The sequence below is a fragment of the Neltuma alba genome, unplaced genomic scaffold (assembly GCF_004799145.2).
Source record: "Neltuma alba isolate B1F8T4 unplaced genomic scaffold, ASM479914v2 tig00002420_pilon, whole genome shotgun sequence".
NCBI classification, from domain to species: Eukaryota; Viridiplantae; Streptophyta; class Magnoliopsida; order Fabales; family Fabaceae; genus Neltuma; species Neltuma alba.
The window spans coordinates 756343-777045 of record NW_021632854.1 but is presented as its reverse complement, the minus strand read 5'-3'; the positions used below and the strand labels follow the sequence as shown (position 1 = coordinate 777045).

At 31.4% G+C, this 20703-nt stretch overlaps 1 protein-coding gene and 1 pseudogene across 1 annotated transcript; both read right to left on the bottom strand.

The window, feature by feature from the left end:
• Nucleotides 1–1845: 1845 nt before the first annotated feature.
• LOC114726403 (beta-amyrin synthase-like) lies at nucleotides 1846–9074 on the bottom strand (annotated as a pseudogene).
• Nucleotides 9075–12334: 3260 nt separating this feature from the next.
• On the bottom strand, nucleotides 12335–17690 carry LOC114726394 (beta-amyrin synthase). The gene is made up of 16 exons (XM_028912986.1): nucleotides 17408–17690; nucleotides 16274–16459; nucleotides 16095–16184; nucleotides 15797–15979; nucleotides 15485–15569; nucleotides 15207–15373; nucleotides 14907–15098; nucleotides 14689–14802; nucleotides 14346–14465; nucleotides 14095–14217; nucleotides 13921–14019; nucleotides 13771–13827; nucleotides 13297–13665; nucleotides 13084–13164; nucleotides 12621–12704; nucleotides 12335–12530 (listed from the first exon to the last, which is right to left on the bottom strand). Exons 1-16 carry the CDS (start codon nucleotides 17606–17608, stop codon nucleotides 12417–12419), a joined length of 2265 nt encoding a protein of 754 aa, XP_028768819.1. The 5' UTR covers nucleotides 17609–17690; the 3' UTR covers nucleotides 12335–12416.
• Nucleotides 17691–20703: the final 3013 nt, after the last annotated feature.

The window sequence follows — 20703 nt, the reverse complement described above, 5'->3', positions numbered from 1 at the left end:
CACAGGAAAGTCACTCTCTTCCTTTCAAACTTGCTATCATTTCGTTTCAGGCTACTCTGCCCAACTTGCTTTTCTTTTTCTTAAATTTTGTCCTTTTTAATTTGCTTTTTTATATTATAATCATTAACTAGTGCCACTCAACGTTGCATGCAAATCTATCCTCATGTGTTTTTCAATTTAGTATTAGCAAAAAAAATTACTTGATAACTTGAAGCAAATTAATAATTAAAAGCAATTATAAATACATTTTACATAAATTGAAATAAAACTCCTCTCATATACTCATTTCGTATTTCATAAATCACAATTAAAAAATTATTTTATCAGTCGGCCCTTAGTTAGTACTACCTCCGATCCTAATTATAAGATCCAGTTGACTAATTTGAGGAAATTAAAGAAAGAAGTTAAGTTAGTTATTTATAATAAATAGGTGTTCTCTTTTCTAAAATATCTTTATTAATCAACTATATTGGCTAGAACTATAATTATTAGAAGGACTATCTTAGAAAAAATACATAAATATGAGAGACAAAGTGAATTGGAGTCTTATATTTAGGACCAAAATAAAAATCAAACAAAATCTTATATTAAGAATCGGAGGCAGTATCTCTTAAGAGTTCCTTTTTATCACATAACGATGAGTGGGACGGAGAATTCATGATGTTGGATTACAAAATTATTGACTTCTAAAAGTAAGTTTGTCTCTTAAAGCTTGAAAAGGGGATGAATAAAATAGAATAGATAATAAGATTGTTCCATGGATTGGAAATTTATCTAATCCATAAATATATGAACTGGACTATAGTCCGATGAAGAATATATAAATTTACTTATTTAAAACTCAGTCAATTTTAAGTCAAAAATCAAATTTAATCATGTTAGTGTAATAATCCATTCAATTTTAAATGAATTGAATATAAAATACCACTCTAATTCTAAATATAATACATATTTTATACTATAAATATGTTTTATATTGATGATTGGGGAAGTAATAGTTAGTACTCCCTCCGTTCCTTATTATAAGAGACATTTGATGCTTATAGCATGTTCCTATATATAAGAGACGCTTACAAGTTGTCTCTACTTTTTTGTGTTGATTTATTATTTTACCCATATTTATTATCTCCAACTCACACTCTCTCTTCCTCCCACTTCTCTTTCTTTTAATAATTCAATTGTCTTCTCTCATGCTCTCTCTCCTTATTAATGAGGGCATTTTTGGAAAAGAATTATACTTTTTACACATTAATTGTTCTTAACTAATTTTAACTGTTTTTTTGATTAACGTACTTCGGTTATTTGTCTCTTATAATAAGGAACGGAGGGAGTAATTTTTAACCAAAATTTACTAGTGCCTTGGAACTGTGAGCTCAAAGCATTGCATCCCTAAAAAACATGAATATTCTTGTTTTCTTTTTTAAGTGAAAGAATATTCTTAGATGACGATTCTGACAAAAAAAAAAGGAGAATATTCTTTTGTGGACTTGTGCTTTTTTTTCTGCCATAAAAAGGTGTTCCATTAATAGAAAAGAGGGTACAACCACCCCGGGAGGAGAAATTAATATTTCACTTGATGACTTGTAACATCCTATTTTCCTCCGCTTCAAAACAAAATTGATTTACCAATTTTAGCCTACTTTCTTTTTTGGCCTCAGAATATATAACCTGGGACAAATTAGAAACTATTGACCCGAATATAAATTTAAGATTTTTATGAACATTGAAAAAGCAATGAGGCTTCTGGCTACGAAAGATATCGAATTATTGATATAAAAGGGAGGAAAAAAAATCCAACCAACCTGTTCCTAAGTGTTTCCAAGAAAGATGTGTAACACTATAGGATTGGGCAGTACCAACTTAATTTACACATAATATACAATTATTGCATGTGTTGTTCATTTGCTATCCCATTTATTCAGATAACTATACAAACATTATTTAATAAATAAGCATACTTCAATGACAATTTTTTCCGAATAATAATAAATAAAAGCTTTTAGCAGGAAGATGATATTAAAGTCGCTTGTGATATTCTGAAAGGGCCCACATTGGAAATATATTTCTATACATTGCATAGTGTAAGATGCAGTGTTTCAAAGATGCTCCTGTCACTTCCTGAACACATATAACATTAATAAAAAAAATAAGAATTAGAATTAGAATTAGAATTTGTTTTAATAATTTATTATGCCAATTCAGAGTAATTTCCGAACAGGAAAATTTAAAAAAAAAAAAACTCACTTGTTGTGGCCAGTCCCCATCTTCTAACTGAGAATTGATGAGGAACTTTGCTGCCCGGTGAAGAGGTGTTGGGTCTCTCTCCATCTATCCAATGAAATGAAATATATCATTTTAAATTTCAAATTTCACATATATATGCTTTTCAGTAAATTTTTTGTAGCCTTTCGATAAGGCTATATAATCAATAATCTGCCCTTTCAAATATACAACAAGCATTATCTTATTGAAAATCACTGTTTTTTTTTTGTTTCTTTTGTTTTTGCTTGGCTTAGCTTACTTGTCCAGAATGAATCAAGCCCATCATAGCCCACGCTGTTTGTACTACATGTGATCGGTTTCCTTCAAGTGGAATATATTTCTGAAACATCAAGCATATAAAAGAGCACTTAAGTTAAACAGAAAAATCAAACTAATTAACGACCACATGATATTCTTTTTCAAGAAAAATCAGTGAAAAGTTAGACTTCGATAATTTTATTGGTCATAAGAACCTGATATGCTTTCATACACAAGATATCATTACTTTGCAAGATTTTATCCATACAAAGTAACAGCACTTGAATTCACGTACTTCTCACCAATAAAATTTTGAAACACAGACTTTTCACTAATTTTTCCTTTTATTCCTCTAGAATTGAAGGTGATGATGCAATTAAACCTTTTGAGCACAAGAAAGATAGCTTTCTCCCCAGCCACCATCTTCATTTTGCATCGTACAAAGAAAATTCACAGCTTTGCGAACAGTATTAGAGTTTTGATAGGTCTTACCAGCAGCAGCAAGACCAGCAAGTGCAAACATTGTTCCATACGTAAAGCAAATTCCCCAGAATCCCCACCATGAACCGTCTTCTGTTTGTGTATCTTCAATGAATCTCACACCATTCTCAATGAAATTCTCAATCTCTTTCCTTCTATGGGTGGGATAAAACTTTCCAAACAAAACTAGAGCCTGAACTGCTGATCCAGTACATTCCACAGTTTCATGCTCAACCATACTGTCCTCAAAAAACTCTACTGTGTTCATCGCCTAACAAGCAAAAATTCAATATTATTGAAGCTAAGGGTGAAGAAAATTATTCAGATTACCTAACTAGTTCACTTAAAATTAATGTGAGCAGAAGTTACTGTACTTACTTCTAACCACTTTTGTCCTTTGATTGGTTCCCAAGCAGCCACGCCACCATTATTTTTATTCTGAGAATAAATCAGATACATTCAAAACGTCTTTAGATTATTATTTCAACACCAGCAAATTGAACTGCCTTCAATAATTAATTAATTCGAGTTCAAAAGTACTCACTTGAAGTGACAATATTAGATTGACAGCGTCATATAATCTTTCAGGTTCTGTCTTTTCGCCTACAATCCCTGGTGGTAACTTTGATAATAGAAGGCAACACTGAAACAAACAATAATATGATACATAATTAACACAACATGATGTGAAGTTGAAAATTCTGATGACATGATTAAGTAATTAATTATAGTTAATCACCTTCAAACCTTCTGCTGTGCAATCAGAAACCTGCAATGCTTGGTCTGCGACTGAGAAGGTCCATGCTCCTTTAGAAATGTGACGATACATGCTCTTGAAGTCACCGGAAGGATTTTCTTGAACCTGAACAGATTGTTATTCGTGATAATAAAAAAACAGAGAAAATTAATTTGTAAATCCTTATAGTTTCATCTGAATATTTTAATTAGGTTCTTCTAGCTTTCTCAATTATATAGTTCGTCATCAATATATGCATGCATATGGATTTAAATGCACAAACACGTGCATATATAAATCCCCCGTCTCTAGAGGATTATTGAGTCAATGATGGATAGGTTTCTTTGTTAAAAACGAGGCGAACCTGAGATTGCTTCATAAAATAAAGTCCTCTTGCAAGCGTGGGAGCAATTTCCTCAATTAGATTAGTAGAAATCAAAGCTTGGATGGCAAAACTAGCGTCCCATGTCTGGCTACCAAGACTCTGTATATAAATGTCAAATGTGAACTTTTATTATTTACTCAAAAAATCAAACATTATTCAACATTAAGGAGTCCCAATTAATTAACTGTCATTATTTATCTCTGAATTTCACCTGCATGGTCATTCCATCTTCTGAAACCCATAAAAAATCAGGAACCCTAGCAAGATGCTTTTTAAAGGCATCTCCCTCTGGATCTTCAGCCCAGCAAGCAGCCATACAAAAAGCCTGTGGCATAAGTAGTGTAGAATTATATTATTACTTTACCTATATCTCAAATTGATCTCAAATTCATTTGAACGTTTTTATTTATTGAATATGGAAATAATGATACCTTCTCCACACAAGCAGAGGCTATGTACCGAGTATTCTCATTTTCATAGCGTATATACTTCATTGCCAATTGAAGGGACTTTCCTCTAACCCACTTGTTGAAGGGCCAACGAGTAAGAAGTGGTTCAATTAGTAGATATACACCATCCCATATGAGATCTTGTATCCAGGGATGGCGCCAAAGAAGATCCTCCTGCAATATATATATATATATATATATATATATGAACACCACCCTAATTAATCTTCATTATATGGTCCATATGGATAGCAATAGAAAATCAACTGTGCTAATTATTAAATTTGAGACAATATAGTATAGGTCACCTTGGCACAAAGTTGGCGAGCTTTGTTCCAGTTAATTTGATGGTAAGGTTGAACATGAAGTTCTTGTCTCAATTCAAGAATAAGTGGTGTGATTGGACCCACAAACCTTTTGCCATATAAGTAAGACATCGGCATGCAGGTTGTTCGGGTATAGAACCACAGTTTATCTACATTAATTCATTGGGGTACGATAGAATAATCAAATTATCGGAGAGCAGCTTAAATGGGTGACAAAGCGATTAGATAAAGCTACTACCATGCATATAGAATACGTGCTACTACCTCTGATTCTTAATATAAGAACTTAATAATTAATTTGTAAATTAAAAAAATTAGTTAAGTTGGTTATTTGTAACAAATGTATGTTGGCATTACTAAACTATTTTATGTGCTTTGGGTAGGAACTCCCTTAGTATGCACAATCAACATGGATACTTTGAAGAAAAATTCTAAATTTGGAAAACATAGTGGATTGATATCTTATATTTATGATCAAATCCCTTAACTAGCTCTTACATTAAGTACTAAAGGTAGCAAATGGTTTAATTCTGATTAAATGACTTACCAGGAAGATATGAAGGCAAGAGCCAAAACTCAGGTGGTACTGGATTGGTTCCGGACCATTCATATACGCCAAGAATCTATACGTATTAACGTATCAACAAACAAAGGAGATAATAAAATTGAACTGGGTTCAATATAATTCCAACATTAATCGCAAATAGAGAAACTAAAGTAATTAATAAGTCAACCAAAAAAAAAAAGGAAAACATACAGAGAGTCAAATCTTTCCCCAGGAGGGCATGTAAGTGACACCACCACGATCAAGAATCCATTTGCGAGCTCTAACACAAGCATTGTCTTCTCCTCCATGAGGTCCTTCTCCCAGAATACGAATACATATGTAGCTTAATGCTGTACAGAACATGCAGCTATGGCTTTCTATTTGTAGGCCCCACCCTCCATCCTCATTCTTCATCAATCAAATCCCATCCATATATAACATTATGACTTCATTCTTTCATATTTTGACAATGCAATTAATTACAAGTTAACATGAAAGAGATAGAGATCGATCTCTGATACCTCACCTGATGATTGTATAAGTAACGCAGGATCTCTTTCTTATACTCTTTAGGAAAAACAGTATCAAGCTGCCTTGAAATATACATAACGAATACCTGTGACATTATTCACCATGTATCAATTTTGTTATATGCTTTTATTGTTATTAGAATTAATGTGCAAATTTGTCCTGAAAATTTTTGTTAGCCAGAAAATTTTTTTTGGATTCAATGTAGCCTCAAAATTTTCATGACGTAGTGATGTTAGCAATGTTGTCCCACTATGTTAAAAAAACTGACGTTGAAACATTAATATTTTTTAACAATAATAAAGAATAAACATCGCTCCATTTTAATACTTTTGGGGTAATTTTGAATCCAAAAAACTTCTGGAACAGGTTGGCACCTTAACTGTTGTTACTAATATAGAGAATTTCATGTATTTGATGATGAAGAGTTGAAATTATAAACTTTTGTTTTTCTTTTTCCTTACCAATGGTTGAATGTAGAAGAGGGGTCCGGCAATTTGAGCAGGCCAGTGGCCGTCACTAGCTTGCAATGCACACAAGTAATGTGCTGATCTTTTTATTGTGTTCATGACTTTGTGAGATGTTATTTCCTCTTTGTCCTTGATCTTCATGCAAGGTATTGTTTGTTTGAAATTCTTCTCTCTCAGAAACTGCATCATCACATGGATCAATCAGTAAATATATTACATGCACCATACTTAATTTGGATTTGAAAGCATGGACAAGCGGTGCAAGCAATTCTATAAAATTTTGAAAGCATTTTCTATATAATTGATGCAGAAATATAAATATTTTTGCATAAGAGTTGTAATTTTAAAGCAACGTGATGGCAAAAAATGTTAAACGAAACGTAGGAATTAAATCATATGTAATGAGACATGGTAATTTCATTATCTGAAGTTACCATTGAAGGCATATATAGCACGCATCTCACTAACAATAAGTATTAACCCTTACTCGAGCGGTGAGCACTTCACTGGGTAATTCTAATATTTACGAGCGATTATCTAAAAGACTAAAACAATTTAGTAACGTATATAATCATAAAAAAAGATGGCAACTGGGTTTAATTTATAATTGATGGGACTATCAGAAATTAACCTCATCTTAATTATTTCTATAAGTAACATGTAATTTGCATTAGGCTTAGTATCTTTCTTTGCCATTAAAAGAAACTTAATAAATTCACAATAATTGATGGGCCCAATTAAACAAAGTCACAATAATATGTTGGTAGCGTGTGGTTGGTGAATTGAGCGCAAATATTTAATTCTTTAGGTGCAACAACAAAATCATAAAAAGAGATTGCTCTTAAATAATCGTACCTTCAGTCTTAAATATAAAATGTATTTTATAGTATAATTTGTATTACAAAATGAATCTTATATTTAGAATCAGATGTTTAATATAACAAAAACAGGCTACAAAATAAGCTATCTTGGAACTTCATGTGCATGTATTTTTCTATAATTTTATATTGAATATGAAATTATGTATCTCTTCTATTATTTTAATAAAAGTCAAAGTGATATTAAAAAAACTATGGAGTTACATAGTTCCAAATGTATATGGACAGGAGATTATCTGACAAAAGGAAGGTTGGGCAAGAGAAATTATCAACATGGCAGAAACAAGACAATAAATAAGAATGAAATCATGCATCTCGTTTTTATGTATAAAATGGAAAATAAAATCATTTTCCAAGATAATATTGTTACCAAACCAAAGATCTTAGAGAAAATTCTAAAAAATTAAAATACCATTTGAATTTTAAAATCAAGTGTTCATACAAAAATGTGTTGTTATTTGTAATCAATTGCTATCAAAATATAGGAAACAAGACTGATTTGAGATTTTAAAATCAAAGCTGTCTTTTTTCTTTGGGATTTTCCCAAAATTCTTATGTTGCATTAATAGAAACTCTAAACCTATAAGTGTACGTGTGTGTGTGTGTGTGTAATGTATTTGATGATGATGTCCTCAAAAACCAAAAAGAAGGATTGAGTGTTAGAATAACAAAAAAAAAAAAACCTGAAATCGCCATAAAAGATCAGAGCAGGCTTTGAAACGGAAGCGATTAGAGTAGAAGTTGCGACGAGCAGCTTCAACCTCAGCTCTTCCCTCCTCAGTTCCACCTTCTGCATCAAACTCCCAAATCTGCCTTCCCACAAAGTTGTTTGTACTGTATATGTATGGATCATTCCCTCCTTCTGCTATCTTCAGCCTCCACATTCTCTCTCTCTCTCAAGATCACCTGCAATATAATGACGACAATATGATATAATACTCTTTCTGCAACTGCCATATCACGTGTTCCTACTTATAAAAAATATTTACAAGATGTCTCAAATTTTCTTAGCTAATTTTCTATTTTACCTCCACTAATTACTTATTTAATACTTGATATATTTATTATTTTATTTTCCGGTATCATTCATTTATTTTCTTATTTTCTCTCTCGTACCCCCCCCCCCCAAAATAAAGGTATCTTTGAGGGAAGAAACTTACAACTTTTATATATTTATTGCTTGTAACCAATTTTCATTAACTTTTTGCTATACATGATTTGGTCAAATGTTTGAAAAGGGACGGAGGAGGAGTAGCAGTTGTAATATTGCATGCATCCACATACTTAAATTAAACAACCTTAGTTTATTTATAACGTAAACAACTCGACGTGCATCTCAGAAGTCTCTTTGTTTATATAATATTATCTTTTTATCATGAAAAATATAGAACTATATAAACTAAACTGATTATAATCTTATATCCTTTGCTTCTTCCACCATCCATATTCCCCCCTCGACCAGCAGCAGCAGAAGAAGAAGAGAGGAACCTTAATTAATTATATGGAGTTCACAGACTCACAGGCCGGTGAAGAAGAAGAAAAGGGGAACCTTATTAATTATGGAGGTTACAGACTCAAAGGGCAGGAACTTGTGGTATGGAAACCAAATCAAAGATTCCCAGTTCAAACCTGTGGAGATGGATAGCGGCCGAAGAGTGAACAGGGAGGAAATGGAGGAAGAGTGAGGCTGTCGACGGCGACCAAGGGAAGGAAGAGAGGGATTAGTGACGGTGGTGATATACGGACCTGATGGTGCTGCCGGAGGAGAGCGATGGAAGTCGGCGAAGGGAAGCTAGAGGAGGCCGGAGACGACGAGTCGAGATTATGTTGTAAAGGAACGAATAACCGGGGATTTAAAGTGGGCAGGAGTTGGTTTTTTTTTTTTGGCGTACCTGTCACTTGCAAATAATCACCTGAGTTAAAACATGTTTAAGTTGTTGACAAAAACTAAATCAATAATAAAACGTGCTTAAGTTTTTATTAATTAGAATTAAGAGCAATACAGCACAGGAAAGGCGTGGTGGTTCGACAATAAGTTGATGGGGAGCGATACTGATACCACACCTAACGGCCACCGCCCAACTTGGAAATAATTCTATTTTTAATAGCAGTATTATCTTATCTAATTACATTGCTTAAGAATCTCAGCAAAATCTAGTGGACAAATTAATTATTCCTTTAAGTACATCAATTAGTAGGAATGAGAGAATTAATGTCGAATTGACAAGAACAAATTATTGATTTACCCATTCAAAGCAATTTACATGTGAAAGACTGTGCTTAATAGGATATATCATTTTTTTTTGCTATGGAACACACAAAAGAATTATGGATACCGTTGTGTGAATAATGGAAACTAAAAAAATTTTGAATTTTGGACCTAAATATAGTTATACGCACTAGTATATATTTTGGACCAAAGGAGTAATTTTTTTTAGTAATGAGAACTTCACTTTTCGTATTTTTGTTAGACATTTGATATGTATATCAAGAAAATAAAAAATTTATGTAATAATAAATTATTAGAGATAAAGTTATACATTTATGTAATAAATTTAATTAAGTAACTTATATTAAGGATAAAAAATACTCTCCCTCTCTTTGGCCAAAAAAAAGAGGCAAAGGGGGGTATAAAAAATGATCCCTAAGGTAAAAAGGAAAGTTGACTAACATTAATTATGATGAAAGATCTTAAAAATAAAATTTATTTTTAAGGATATATAAAAGGATCTTAAATATTATTTGTAGGTTTTAATTAAGGACAAATGTTTAATGTTGTTATTGTTGAGGTAATTTCATTCTCATTTGTTTTTCCCCTCACACTATTATAATCTCCCTTCCCCTTTCTTGTTATATATATATTCGTTGAAAAAGTCAATTGGAATTGTGAAAACGAGACAAAGGAAAAAAGCGTGAACGGATCACTGAAACAAATTACAATTTTGAAGTCTTCCATTACATTATTGCGTTTAATTAATTAAGTCATAATTCAATGATGGAAGGAGGATGAGGGCGGGGAGAATATATATATAATTTTATATACTCTTCCGGTCATTAATATAAGATTTAATTAGAAAGTTTATATTGGTTTTATATATAAGACCTATTTCACATATTGATCATTTTTTTCAAATTAATCTTATTAATATTTTCTCAATATATAAGGAAGGAGGAAATTAAAGAAGATCTTTAGAGAGTTTTAGAAAAAATATATCATATTAACTAATTTAACTAACATCCTTAATCTACTCAAATTAGTTAATTAGATCCTACATTAAGGACCATAAGAGTCTATATATATATATATATATATATATGTATATGTGCGTGTATGATATATTGCCCCGCTAGTTTTTAAATTTTTCCTGATATTGTATAGGTATAATATTTTTATCTCTTAAAATTTATACAAATTATATATATATCTGTGTCACTGTGTGTGTGCATATACATATACAAATTATATATAGTTTCAATCATAGCCTTCTTCCTTTTGACCAAAAATGTAACGTGATTCACAAGTTTATGGAAGTTCCAACTACCTCCCAGCATCATGACTAAAAACAGAAAGTTGTGTATCTGACTCGAAATTAGAAAACTATCTTTTATTACACGCGCGCGCGTATAATGTGTTTTTTTGTGGTTATTAAATTTATGTTTAATTTCTTTTATAGGGTAAAGTTGCTCTTAACACCCTGAATTTATTTTATATTAAAAAATTTGCCATTGAATAAATTTATATTGACATTTTATTTAAAAAATTTTGCATCTTTGAAATTAAGCAATATATAATTTGTAAAGGAAGCATTTTCTGTTTTTTCTTAATTATGTATGATGTTTATTATTAAAAATCACAATTTCTTCATTTGTTTAATAAAATACATAAACAAAAGAGACAAAGATTTAAGGAAAATCCCAAAAAAATTATCATTGAATTTCAAAATTCTAAATTGATATGGGTTACTACACTTGTAAAAAAATGACTATATTTGAAAAGTAAATAACAATCTATTTTTGTAGTAACTTCTCATTTAAAATTCTAAAATTCAACAGTTATCTTTTCAAGATTTAAACCATTACAATAATATTTATTTATTTATTTATTTTTTACATCATCCATCAAAGTACTGAAAATAATACCATATATATTAAACTAAATACATGCATAAAAATGAAAGTTAAAAAAAGTAAGAAAATAAGTAGAATGTGAGCTTTAAAATAGTCTTCAGCCCCCTCAAACCAAGACGAAGTCGGTAAAGAGGGTTTTAAAGGGCCGGCCGCTACCGGAGTATAATCCCTTGCGCTTGTTGAACAAGCTGGGCCGGTTCCCCGCCATTACCACAATTTTTGAGTTCTTCACTTACTCCCTTGAAAAAGAAGAAGTTGGAGGACTACTTTGTGGGCCGTACGACCCCGACGAAAGTATGAATATAATCTTATGTTGAAAATTAATGCTGAGGAAGACATTAACGTATTGATATGTGTGTGTGTGTGTGTGTGTCAATTAGTCCATTACTGTGTGTGTGTGTGTGTATTTATATACTGTGGCCTGCGTCCTCAAGAGTCAATAGCCTAGCAAGAAAATACGAGCAAACTATATATTGGATATTCATTAATTTGCAAGGTATTACTAAAAAGTGATTATTAAACTGGTTAAGGTTGTGAAGGGATTTAATTAGCGTTAAATTGGAATCAACCTAATCATAATTAAAATAATATAACAAAATTAAAACATATAAAATATTCTTATATATAATCTTAAAAGCTAATATTTAAATAAAATAAGTATTAATTCATAAGTAAACAGAACATTCATGATTCATATATTAATTACACATAATCCAACAAAACAAAGCTAGTAAAATATAAATATGCCATATACCATCTTTTTAACTCAAAGCGACATTATTTCAAACTCAACAGGAGAAGGAAAAAATATAGATACATACATACATACGTATATAATTCAATTCAATTAATCTATCCAAAACTCTTGACTGGACTGGCCACGGCTAGGAAACTGATTTATTGGTGTGATCTGCCAATTCCAGCTGAGTTTTAGTACTATGTTAATCTGCAGAACGAAGGTTGCCAACATTACTTGTGACATGGAGCTCGCTTGTAATATTCACAGAGAGCCCACAGTGGGAAGACGTTTCTATACATTGGATAATGCATCATGCAATTCCTCATGAATACTCCCGTGGATTCCTATGTATGAATAATTCAAACATTAATATCTAATCTCAAGTTTATATTTAATTAATCGCATTAGTCACAGAAAGAGAGAGATGAACTCACTTGTTGTGGCCAGTCCCCGTCTTCTAATTGAGAATTAATTAAATTTTTTGCTGCCCGATGAAGAGGAGTTGGGTCTCTCTCTGCCTGATCCAACCAAATAAAATAAAATAAAATGCATACTAAAAGTTAGAATTGAAAGGCATTATATTACTTTACATTTAGAAATTTGACATTTTGCTTAGAATTGGAATGAAGAATAGTTTTTAATGAATTTCATACTGCTTGCTTATCAAGAAAACACACAAACACTCAGAAAGCTTGGATCGATATCATGCTTCATTCATGTTCGATGATATCCATAGATTTAAACCTTAGTTATGAAAATAGTTTGGGTGCATTTCGACTCGAAATAACTGGGTTTAGATTCTTTTTATGCAATACCTACAGAGTTATTGCGGGAACCAAAATACCTAGAGAGAAACTTGACCCTAATTAATAAGCTAAGAAGATTGATATAACTTACTTGGCCAGCATAGATAAGACCCATCATAGCCCATGCTGTTTGCACCACAGTTGATCGGCTTCCTTCAAGTGGTACGTACTTCTGCATCATCCGTGCAAACCCATTAAACTAACTATATATCAACAATAAAAGAAAAACAACATATTTTTTTTAATATAAATTACATTATAAAATAGGTCTTACAGGACCGGAGAGAGTACTACGTAGAGATACCTTTTTAGGGCATGAAAGATAGCTCTCTCCCCACCCACCATCTTTTTTTTGTGTTGTGAGAAGAAAGTTGGCAGCTTTGCGAATGGAAGCACAAGTTTGATAAGTTTTGCCAGCAGCAACAAGCCCACCAAGTGCAAACAATGTTCCATAGATGAAGCAAATTCCCCAATTCCCATACCAAGAACCATCTTCTGTCTGAGTATCTTCTATGTATCTTACAGCATTCTCAATGAAATTCTCAATCTCTTTGTTTCTGTGTGTTGGATATAGCTCTTTAAACAACACTAAAGCCTGTATTGCTGCCCCAGTGCACTCAACATATTCATGCTCCACTACAATATTCTCCAGAAATTCAATAGGATTCAACACCTACTCTCAAAAACAAGCAATATAATCAATGTAAAAGTGAAAATCTTATGTAGGTCACTCCAAATATTAATAATTAAAGCACATATATATATATAGAGCTCTTACTTCCAACCAATCTTGACCTCTGATTGGTTCCCAAACTGTTAAACCACCTTTTTCACTCTGCAATGTAATCACAAAGTATCCATAATTTCCTATTACATGATCATTTCAAATTGAATGTTCCTTAGCTGATTCAAGATAAAAATAAATGACCTGAAATGACAATAGTATATTGACTGCATCAAACAATCCCTCAGGTTCCATCTTTTCACCTACAATCTCTGAAGGCAGCTTTGATAGAAGAAGACAACACTACAACAAACATGACAACATATATATAAGGTGAAGTCACATGTATGATATGATTACGAATCTCTAGCTAATCACCTTCAAAGCTTCTGCTGTGCAATCTGAAACTGGAACTCCTTGGTCTTGATCAGAGAAGGTCCATGACCCTTTAGAAAAGTGACGATACATACTCTTGAAGTCACCAGAAGGGTTGTTCTTAACCTGGCCATATTGTTATCCATCATTAAAAAAAGTTGCACTAGCTCATAAGATTACTGAAACAGCAAAAATCTCTGTGTAGCTGAATATCGAGTCATTGGATATATAGGTTTTAGATTAATGAAACAAACTTGAGATTCCTTGATGAAATAATGTGCTCTTGCAAGTGCTGGAGCGAATTCTTCAGTTAGGCCTGTGGCAAGCAATGCTTGAATAGCAAAGCCAGCATCCCATGTCTGGCTTCCAAAACTCTGCACATAAGTATACGATTAAACTATTATAGTTTCCAAAAGCGATTAGAAATTATTCAATGAAATCAACGTTCTACAAGCAGTAACATCTATATTGGATCAGTGCCCCCACCAATTAAGTCGCGCACACATGCCTCTCATAATTCGAAAAGTTTGCATTAACATAATTTGCGAATTTGAATTATTTGAATTTTCTTGTTTGCAATTTATCTCTTAATTTCACCTGCATAGTTATTCCATCTTCTGAAACCCATAAATAATCAGGAACCCTGGCAAGATGCTTTTTGAAAGCTTCTCCATTTGGATCTTCAGCCCAACAAGCAACCATACACAGAGACTGTGACAAGTATAAAATGACATTTCTTAATATGATAATTTTACTATTTCATAAGTTAAATTAATTTCAATTCATTTAATTTGATGTTTTATAGCAAACAGTACCTTTTCCACACATCCAGCAGTAAAGTATCGACTATTCTCATCTTCATAGTGAACATGCTTCATTGTTTTCTGAAGGGCCTTCTCTCTAACCCATTTGTTGAAGGGCCAACGAGTTAAAAGTGGTTCAGTTAGCATGTATAAGCTATCCCACATGAGATCTTGTATAAAAGGACGTGGAGAGTATAGATCCTCCTATAATTAATATACGAACAGTCTATTAATTAAGTTCATATATAGTTCCATAATAATAAGAATTCGGTTGAGTGTTAACTAAATAATTACATATTAATAAAGCTTCACCTTGGCACAAAGGTGGCGAGCTTTGTTCCAATCAATTTGATGGTAAGGTTGAACATGAAGTTCTTGTCTCAACTGGAGAATAAGTGGTGTTATTGGACCCACAAACCTTTTTCCATACAAGTAAGACATGGGCATGTAGACGGATCGACAATAAAACCACATCTTAGCTGCATTCATTGATCAAAGTAAAGGAGATCATTAAACAATCTAAGTTATTTATATAGAGATGGCTTTTCCAACATATGGTCCAAGACTAACTAGTTAACTAGATGAAATACCTGGATGCATGGGAAGAAATGAAGGCAAGAGCCAAAACTCAGGAGGCATTGGGTTGCTTCCAAGCCATTCAAATACACCAAGTATCTGCAGTATCATATGATCAATAAGTTAGAGAAAGAGAATGTGTTAAGCAAATGACAGGAGTGTTTGGGTGAGAACTAAACTATAATTTTAAAAGCAATTTATGATATATGAATTAAGTATGTAAGAGGAGTTTTATCTCAATTTGAATAAAAACACTTTTAAAAAAGCTTTTTAGGTAAACCAAGCACCGATAAATCAGAAGTGGTTAGCTAATAAAGGAGACATACACAAAGCCAAGTCTTTCCCCAAGAGGGTATATAGGTGACGCCACCGCGATCAAGAATCCAGTTTCGAGCTCTAACACAAGCATGGTCATCACCTCCAAGAATGCGAATGCATATGTAGCTTAGTGCTGTGCAGAACATAGTGCTGTGGCCCTCAATATGAAGTCCCCACCCTCCATCTTCATTCTTCAATTCCATTATTCACATGCCCAACAATTAATACTCATAATCATTATTTCAAATGTTGATACCATAACTATTAATTTAACTGAATGAAAAATGAATTCCAAACTTCATTCACCTGGTGGTTGTATAGGAAACGTAGGATCTCTTTACAGTACTCTTTATGCCACACACTTTCAAGATGTCCTGTAATATACATACAAAATACCTACACAATATAAAACCTTTAATTAATGTACGAACTCTGACAGAGAGTTATTAGATAAAAATGCTATAATAATTCAAGTACAAACGTACAAAAGGTTGTATAAAGAAGAGGGGTCCAGCAATTTGAGCAGGCCAGTGGCCATCCTTAGACTGCAGTGCTGACAAGTAATATGCTGCTCTTTTCACTGTGTTTATAACTTTCTCAGATGTTATTTCCTCTTCTTCTTTGATCTTCACGCTTGGTATTATTTGCTTGAAATTCTTCTCTCTCAAAAACTTGCACCGCATGCATTCCAAATTTAATAATTATAAGCATACCCAATTATCCACTTTCGATTTCAAAACATGGATCAATCACACAATAAATGTTCCAACTTAATTATTCATGCCACTCAGCCTGTACAAGAAGATTATGGACATGGGGAAACTGTAAAAGACGTACAATGTTAAAAGTTTCAACAAAATTTTTCCCTTCTATTTATACTTTAAATATGTTTTTGTTCATTTTGGCCATTATATATATATATTTAATTGTCAGTATCACATATATGAAATTATTCAAACTAATTGTGTTGAAAAATTAGATCATGTAATTAGATATATGATCCCAATGATATTAGTTTTGTCATGGTTACTGAATATTTTGAGTTTGATTGTATTGCTAACTTATGTGTTCATTAATTATTTAAATTTGCAGATATTGCAAAACTCTTAACCATATAGAAATGAGGATATATTGATCTTCGAGACTGTTTCTCATAATTTATGCTTCAGAAGGTGTGGTAAAAAAATTAGTCTTGATTTCCTGTATGCCTTTAGTCTTGATGAGTTTACTTTGTTGAATAGATCAATATTGGATGATTTGTATTTATTTTTTGTATATAATAAAAATGGCTCTTTTGCTAGTGGTTCAATTTTATGTAATGAGAAAATAAAGAGAGATTTACCTTGAAGTCTTCATTCACCTGTTTTCTGTATGAGCTAGCTGCTTTTGCCTTTCTACTGAACTTTGTTCATGCGAAAGGCGAACAGTTTTCTCAAGGCTGCTTATGGCCCGCATATGTTAAGAAAAGTTTTAACGGAGTCGAAATTTAATGATTGAGTTATATATAACCGAGTCAAAACCAAAACTATAGGGATAAAAAAAATTAATTTTTCATTAAACAACAAGTATGGAGCCCAGTCAAATTAATAAGGGAAGTACGTAGAAGAATAAAATGAAACCTGAAATCGCCAAAGGAGATCAGAACAGGCTCTGAAGCGTGAGCGATTAGAGCAGTAGTTACGACGAGCAGCTTCAACTTCTTCTCTCTCTTCCTGGCTTCCATCTTCAGAATGAAACTCCCATGTCTGCCTCCCCACAAAGTTATTTGTACTGAATATGTACGGATGTTTCCCTCTTTCTCCTATCTTCAACCTCCACATCTTCCGCAGCTCGCAACGCCTAGCTATAACAATATAGCAATATATACATATATATAGAGAGAGAGAGAGAGTGAGTGAGTGAGTGATATGGATGATATATATAGCATGCATCCACAGACCTAAACACGTACCATTGGCTATTTATAATAAGATTGAAGTTATAGTGCCACACCAACCCTTTTTTTTTTTTTGTAGTACTGTGATTATTTATAATTTGTATCTTATAAAAATGATTAAAAAGTACTTGCAGTCTTTCTATAAGTTACAATTTTTCGAATGGCTTGGGTCTAATGGTTTTTTTAAGTTATACTACCTCTTGTTTTTAATATAATATCTCATTTAATTTTTATTTTAATTCTAAATATAAGATACCAATTCATTTTGTCTTTTATATTTAGACTTTTTTTTCAAAATAGTCATTCTAAAAATAATAGTTTTAGCCAATACACTTTATTAGTAAAGATATTTTAGGGAAGATAATATCTATTTATTACAAATAACTAACTTAACTTATTTTTTTAATTTTTTCAAATTAGTCAACTAGTTATAATTAGGACCAGAAGTAGTACTTTGAAAATGTTCAAACATTTGATTTTTTTTTTAACTTTTACAATTAGTTATGTCTTTCATATGTTTTCTGCAATGATTCTTTTTTATCTTCATTTTCTCTCATTCTCTTTCTCATTGATTTTTCAATTCACGTGAAAAAGATAAAACGAGACCGAGATTATAAATTCTGACCTACGAACAGGGGTAAGAGCGAAGGTTTTGGTGGCTCACAGTAGAAACAGCAAGGCCACATCGTACAATTGCAATTATTACTTCCGGTTCAATTCCAACTGTTACCCACATGACAATTAATAATATTTTTTCTTACCCTAAGCATTAATGCGGAGCTAAGGTTGGTATACAGTAAACTCGTTCCCACTTCCCAGCTCCCACGATATAAATCTTTTCCAGAAGAATGTTTTAATCTAAAATATAACTTGACCAGTAATTAATACTTATTTATTAATTTTGTCTTGGTAATTAAATACTATTTTGGTCCTATTTATAAGACAGATATAGAAAGAATTTTTTGATCCTATTTATAAGTTATATTATTAAATTTTTTAGGTTAAAATATATTTTTAGTCCTTTAACTTTACATAAGGTTTTATTTTGGTCTCTTAATTTTAAAAAGTAAATTTTTAGTCCTCTAGCCCTAAAATTGTTAACAAAAAATGATGATATTAAGTTCTTAAATACTGATAAAATATTACTAAATGCTGACATATTAAATTTGATATTCAAAACAATCACGATTGTTATAAAAAATCATCATTTAAGATTAATAAATTTTGAGTTAAAGGACTAAAAGTATACTTTTTAAAGTTAAGGGACCAAAATGAAATGTTACATAAAGTTAAAAGACCAAATGTATACTTTAGCCAATTTTTTATATGAACATATGATTTTACTATTTATTAAGTATTGTGTTGACTTTGTTCTCATAAAATAAAATATATATTAAATATAGATAATGATAAAAAAGTTGTTAACTTTTAAGGTAAAATTAATAAAATTTAAGATTATTATTTTTTATTTATGTGAAATACATTGAAGGTTATTTATAAATTAGACTCTATTCATTTCTACTACAGTACAATCATTAAAAACCTGTGAATTAAGAGCTTATCAATAATTCAATACATTGGCATCCAATAATGCATCTTCGCATTAAATATCAAAGTTTGAGGGAATGGAGAGGAACTCCAGAAAATGCTTTATAAAGAGGTAAAGTTACGTTTACTTAATTAAATAATATATCTTATTAAAAATATCGGATTATATATTTATCACGTATTATATATGCAATGATAGATCCGAAATGAAAGTGTTGACAGGAAAATCTATTTTTAAAAAGTAAGATGTTTAATATACATTATTTGAATTTTTTACCATCGACATCTATCATTACTTTTTGTAAATGGCTTTATGATATAAAAGAGAGTTGAATTATAAATAAATAATCTATAATGATATAGAAATATAAATTTTCGAAAAGTATGCAGAAGTTCAAGTGAATGGCATCCTGTGTTTTGTCTGGGAAAAAAAAAAAGCATCCTCTGTTTGTGTTGGAGTAATATATAATGGTGAAAGAAAATGATGGCTGTGCACATACCACTACTCCTATCCTGATTATAAAGCACCTGCGGGGGAAATTTTTTGTCTCCAATAGTAAGCCACTTGTATGTATTTAATTATCATCTTCTAATTTATTTCTTTTTAATTCTTATTGGAAAGAGAGAAAGAAAAGAGAGATGTGAGGAGAATGATTTGTAAATACCAATAAAGAATTTTAATAAAAATAAATTTGAGAAATTTTATCAATTTAATACAATCTTTAATACGTGTGAATGTGTTACAAGTGACTTACTCCCTCCATCCCTTATTATAAGATCCAATTTTTTTGAATATGTTTGTCCCTTTTTATAAGATTCTTTTTGAGTTTGTTTAAACATTTAATGCATTATTACTTATTTTACCCATAGTTTAATGCATTTAATACATTCTTTTTTTTCATTTATCTCACTATTATTCTCTCACATCTACCCATTTATATATAAGGGTATATTTGGAAAAAATTGCATTTGCTACATATTAATTGCTTTTAACTAATTTTAACTATTTTTTTAAATCACACAATTTAGTTAAAAGAATCTTATAACAAGGAACAGAGTAGTATATAAGAACAAGAGTGGTGGTTTCTATGCATTTATATATCCTCATCAATAATAATCTTTCCATTTTAAATAGCAAAAATTTATTAGACTCACATAATTTTTTATTAGTGTTTGTAAAGTTGATAAAAACATATTTAATGTTTAGATATTTCTAAGTAGGATAGCATTAAAAAAAAAAGTAAATCAATTCAAATTATGATATCTTATAAAATAAAATTAAAAAAAACACGTGAGAGAATATAAAATATGTTTTCATGCAATCCTCCGTACATATCACATGGCCTCTTTAAAAATTTGCGCATCCCCAGCTACCCCCACCGAAAAGACAGCTACATTTGCCCTACTCCTATCCTTATTTAATGGGAAAAT

Excerpts from the sequence above, each read along its gene's own strand:
- LOC114726394 (XM_028912986.1), bottom strand. The coding sequence starts at position 17,608 with ATGTGGAGGTTGAAGATAGGAGAAAGAGGGAAACATCCGTACATATTC. Across the intron at positions 15,099-15,206 it reads CTCGCCACCTTTGTGCCAAG|GAGGATCTATACTCTCCACG; the intron begins GTGAAGCTTTAT and ends TATTAATTATAG. Across the intron at positions 14,466-14,688 it reads AAGATGGAATAACTATGCAG|AGTTTTGGAAGCCAGACATG; the intron begins GTGAAATTAAGA and ends ACTTATGTGCAG.